At 42.5% G+C, this 4,260-nt stretch overlaps 1 protein-coding gene across 7 annotated transcripts; it reads left to right on the top strand.

Moving 5' to 3' along the window:
- Nucleotides 1–6: 6 nt before the first annotated feature.
- On the top strand, nt 7–3,563 carry LOC108251414 (methyltransferase-like protein 27). 7 transcript variants are annotated; one of them, XM_025002992.2, is made up of 8 exons: nt 7–171; nt 375–484; nt 677–738; nt 872–1,004; nt 1,398–1,526; nt 2,540–2,675; nt 2,759–2,857; nt 3,049–3,563. In XM_025002992.2, the coding sequence occupies exons 4-8, from the start codon at nt 885–887 to the stop codon at nt 3,276–3,278; spliced, it is 714 nt and encodes a 237-aa protein (XP_024858760.1). In that variant the 5' UTR covers nt 7–171; nt 375–484; nt 677–738; nt 872–884; the 3' UTR covers nt 3,279–3,563. The 7 variants fall into 7 exon arrangements, with proteins under 7 accessions (XP_024858760.1, XP_017297204.1, XP_037836412.1 ...); XM_017441715.3 differs by lacking the exon at nt 677–738; XM_037980484.1 differs by lacking the exon at nt 677–738 and having other exon boundaries at nt 764–1,004.
- The last annotated feature ends 697 nt before the right edge of the window (nt 3,564–4,260 follow it).

The raw sequence follows: 4,260 nt of genomic DNA, 5'->3' as shown, positions 1-4,260 counted from the left end.
GTCTGCTGTGGACACCTGCCTCGGAGATAAGTTACCTATCTGTTTGCCTGTGCCTGTCTGCCTGCCTCGTGAGGGATACTTACCTACTGCCTCCTGGAGAATCTGCCAACCTGTTACTGGAAAATACCTACCTTTGGACTCACCTCCGTGCCATGGATCATCCTTCGCACAGTAAGGCCTCCCACCTGTGGATATAATACTTACCTGCCTTCCTCACCAAGGAAATACTTACCACGTCCTCTGCTTCCTGGTTCCTGTAATTATTCCTGCTCCCGATTCACTGTAAAATAAACTCACTTCCTATTATCTTGGTCTCCCGTGTCTGTCTGACGCCGAGCTGCTCATTTAGAATATTTACGAGTCCTGACACGCAGGTGACAAGAGGAACCAGTTCCCGCCTGGCTTTTCTCCAGAGTGACGAGAACAAACCCAACGGAGCCTCGCTGACGCTAAAAACTACAACAAACGTTGCATTTTTTTACAGGTAACATCATTTAATGCTGTTGGAGAGCCTATATTTATCAAGTTAAATACTAGTGCACTGAGGTTGGGTTTGTGCAGCTTGTGGACCATCAGAACAAAACTGGAACTTCAAGATTCAGCTGGTTCAGTTGTTTTGCTTGTGGGGTAATGTGTTCATTTACAAACTAGTTGTTTTTGTGTTTATTCTGTTCAGCCAAGGTTGGAAACCCAGAATTACTCTTCCAAATCTGCTGAAATGGTCTGATTGTATCTAAAGTAAGGCTTATGTTTTACTCAACAGCCACAGATCTTAAGATGGTTTGATCTAAAATGAAAAACCAACCAGACAAACGCAACAGAAGTCTTCTTCAGAGTGAATCCTTTCAGTGACGGTTTAATTCGCCTGCAGGCTGAAACTCTTCATGATGTCGGACAGAAGAAAAAATGTGGACGATGTTCAGAACCTCCTTCAGCCCCACACAGGTTTGGATTCAGAGCGGACCACAAAGCTCTACAACAACTGGGCCAAATCGTACGAAAAGGTCAGCTCAGAAAGCCTCAGGGCCCTCTGCACTTCTCTGCATGCTCTTACCCTGTGTTTGTTTTAAAGAAATATTCTATTAACTACACTAATACCCATGCTGGCGAGAACATTTACTTTACTGACATCTTAGCTTGATTAAAGATTCAACTTAAACACGTTTCTTCTCTGATATTCCTTTATCTGTGTGTCGGACTGTTCGTTTGCTCCTCATGAAGCACTGGATGGATTTTAATGAAACTGTCAGAAAGTAAGAACTGGAGGAACACTGATTCAAAATGGCTGCTATAACTAATCAACCTTGACAAACAAAAATGTCTGAGCATGTATTTCACAGGTCAATTAACATGTTTTCACAGGTTAATTTACATGTATTTCACATGTTCATTCACAGGATTTAGAACTCCTAGATTACCAGGCGCCACAACTGGCTTTGGATTTCCTGATTGGCAACTTGTCTGGAAATTTTAAGGAGGTTCAGGTTCTGGATGTCGCCTGCGGGTCTGGACTGGTTGCTAAAATGGTGAGCCAAAGACTTTTACTTTGAAAATCTTACAGTATCTTGTTTTCCATCTGATTCTGTCTTGCTCCAGCGTCAAACAGCTGAAGCTACCTCTGAATGTGGACTTTCTTGTGATGAACTTTCAATGGATCCCTCAAAGTGTAGATTTTTTTGCCAAAAGAAGAAGAGGGGACAGGGTTTAGTTCACGTGGAAAACAGAAAAACTGCTTTTAGGTTACAGTTATTTGGTCTGTGGATCAAGCAGGAGGTTTCAGCAAGCTGATAACTTGGGTTGTTTATCATTACAAATGGTTTTGCCATCTTTTTGCATCAGTGTGGAAGTTGATGAAAGCAGGAAAATCTTTATACTGTGGCTACTGATGGGTCCCATCCTCAAGGGATCGGTCTTAGACTTATTGTGGGATAAAGGAGCCATAATGTCTGAACGGACGGACAGTAAAGTTTGGACTTCATTGGACGAAGACATGATCACAAAGAAGACATGTTAAACCATAAATATAAAACTCTTCACTTTAATTCAGAACTTGTTTCTGCAGATGTGTTGAAGTGAGTTTGATGTCAATGTAAGAGCCAGAAAGAAGAAATTAATGACGTTCAAGTGAGCATGCAGCTTGACACTTGGGTGTGTCAGTGTGGTGCGTGTCTGTCACTTGATAAGATCGATGTGTTTGTGGCGTTCTGCTTGTTTTGTTGAATGAGGAAGTTGGGCACGTCGGGGTTGTCATATTTCTGTTGACCGTATTTATGGCAATTTGGATTTAATGTCACTAAACAAAGGAACCTGGTCAGTCTGTGAATCTGAAGAATGGATGTTTAATGGAATAAACCTGAACATGAAACAAAGAAGTGACCCGGAAAAATTCGATGAGACGCGCGTCAGACAGAACATATTCCTCGACAATAGCCCAGTGCGGCCGTTAATACCATCACATCAGGCCGCACAATTAGTCAATATGGACCATTATTAACGGTTTAAAGTCAAAAATCTTCCTACCTTTCTGGGTTGATTGCAGATGTTTGAACTGGGATTCAGGAAGTTTGTCGGAGTAGACTCCAGTAAAGGGATGCTGGATCTAGCTGCTGAGACCGGCTTCTACCAAGACCTCAGACAGGCCTTACTGGGAACAGAACCACTTCCTGCACAGACCAGTACACCACCGTCTGAAACATCTACAGAAAACAGCCTTTTGTATCTGTTGCTAAAACTCTTCCTCCTCCTCCTCTTCCTCCAGGTTCAGGCGGGTTTGATCTGGTGATCCTGGTCGGTGGTCTCGGTGTTGGTTTTATTCCAGTCAGCGTTGTTAGAGAACTCTGCAAAGCTGCCAGAGCAGGTAAACCCCAGAGTCCGTATGATCACCTTTTAGTTGGGATTTTTGACTTTAGCAGTTTTTTATGTTCTGTGGGTGGAGGGTCATCTGATGCATAATTCAGATAACCAGATGTTGTGTTTACACTCACCTGTGAAGCCTCCAGCCTCCACTCAGTCCAGTGTGTGAAGAAGTGTTTTCTTGCTGTGGTGCAGGAGGTCTTATCTGCATGGCGAAAGGAAACCACACAGGAGCAGCAGAAGAAGAATACCAGAAGACTCTGGATGAAGAGGTGCGGCTGATGGAGGAGGAGGGACTCTGGAGCCGGGTCGCTTTCAAACAGGTGGACGGATACATGGTGAACCCCTACCTGAAAACTGACAAGAAAGAGAAGATCTACATCAGCGGAAGTCTTTACCTCTACAAGAAATCCAGCAGTGTGTAAACAGCTGCGAATTAAAAGGTTTTCAGACAAACTAAATGTTGAAGAAAGGGTTTGAAAAGGACAGAAGCAACACACCCTACACACCTTCATCGATGTGACCCAAACATCTCTCATGTGGACCAGGCCAACAAAGACCTCGTCAGGAGGGAGGGGAGGGAGAACAGTCTGCCTGTGAGTTCAGCTCGCATCAATGGAGGAACTCGCTGCGGTTTAAAGGCTTGAAACTATAAACTGACAGAATGTTTGTCAGAACCAGATTTAATCTGAAATAAACCTTAAATGTGACATTTCTGCTGCAGTTTGATCATTGACCTCTGCCAAGGAGGCCATGTTTTCAGTTCGTTTGTGCACAAGATTACTCAAAAAGTAATGAACAGAGTTTGATCAAATTTTCAGGAAATACTGAGGTTGTCAAAAAGAACAAACAATTTAATTTTGGTGCAGATTGGAATCAGGATCTGGCTCCTACAATCTTTTAATGACCCTATGGCCTGCACAGAGGTTTGTGATTACATCGATTATGACGTCACATGATGATGATGTCATCAGTCTCATTATGACATCACAAATATAATGGGTCTTGGCAGAGGTTTGTAGTTTTATGTATACCTCTTTTCCACGGACATATAAGTACACTTCCGGTTCATTATGTAATACTAGTGACGCTACAAAAAGGGGCGGAGTCTCTTCTCCTAAGGACCACTCCAGTGAGGATGAGGATGAGGATGGAGCGATGTCTCACTCTGATCACATTTCTGAAAACCACATCTGTCAGGAAGGAAGGAAAAGCAAAATTGATTGTTTGGCTTGTTTTAAATGTTTGTAAATGACAAGTTAAATTACTTTACAGTTCTGTCATAATGTGTTTACACCAACAAACATTTCCATCAATGTTTTTATCCAGGCAATAAATAAATCAACAAACTGATTAATTAAATATAGACCTAGCATCCCTTCAAGGAATGCATATCACCTCGAGATT

Source organism: Kryptolebias marmoratus, linkage group LG16, assembly GCF_001649575.2.
Source record: "Kryptolebias marmoratus isolate JLee-2015 linkage group LG16, ASM164957v2, whole genome shotgun sequence".
NCBI lineage: Eukaryota > Metazoa > Chordata > Actinopteri > Cyprinodontiformes > Rivulidae > Kryptolebias > Kryptolebias marmoratus.
This window is presented reverse-complemented; position numbering and strand designations above follow the sequence as displayed.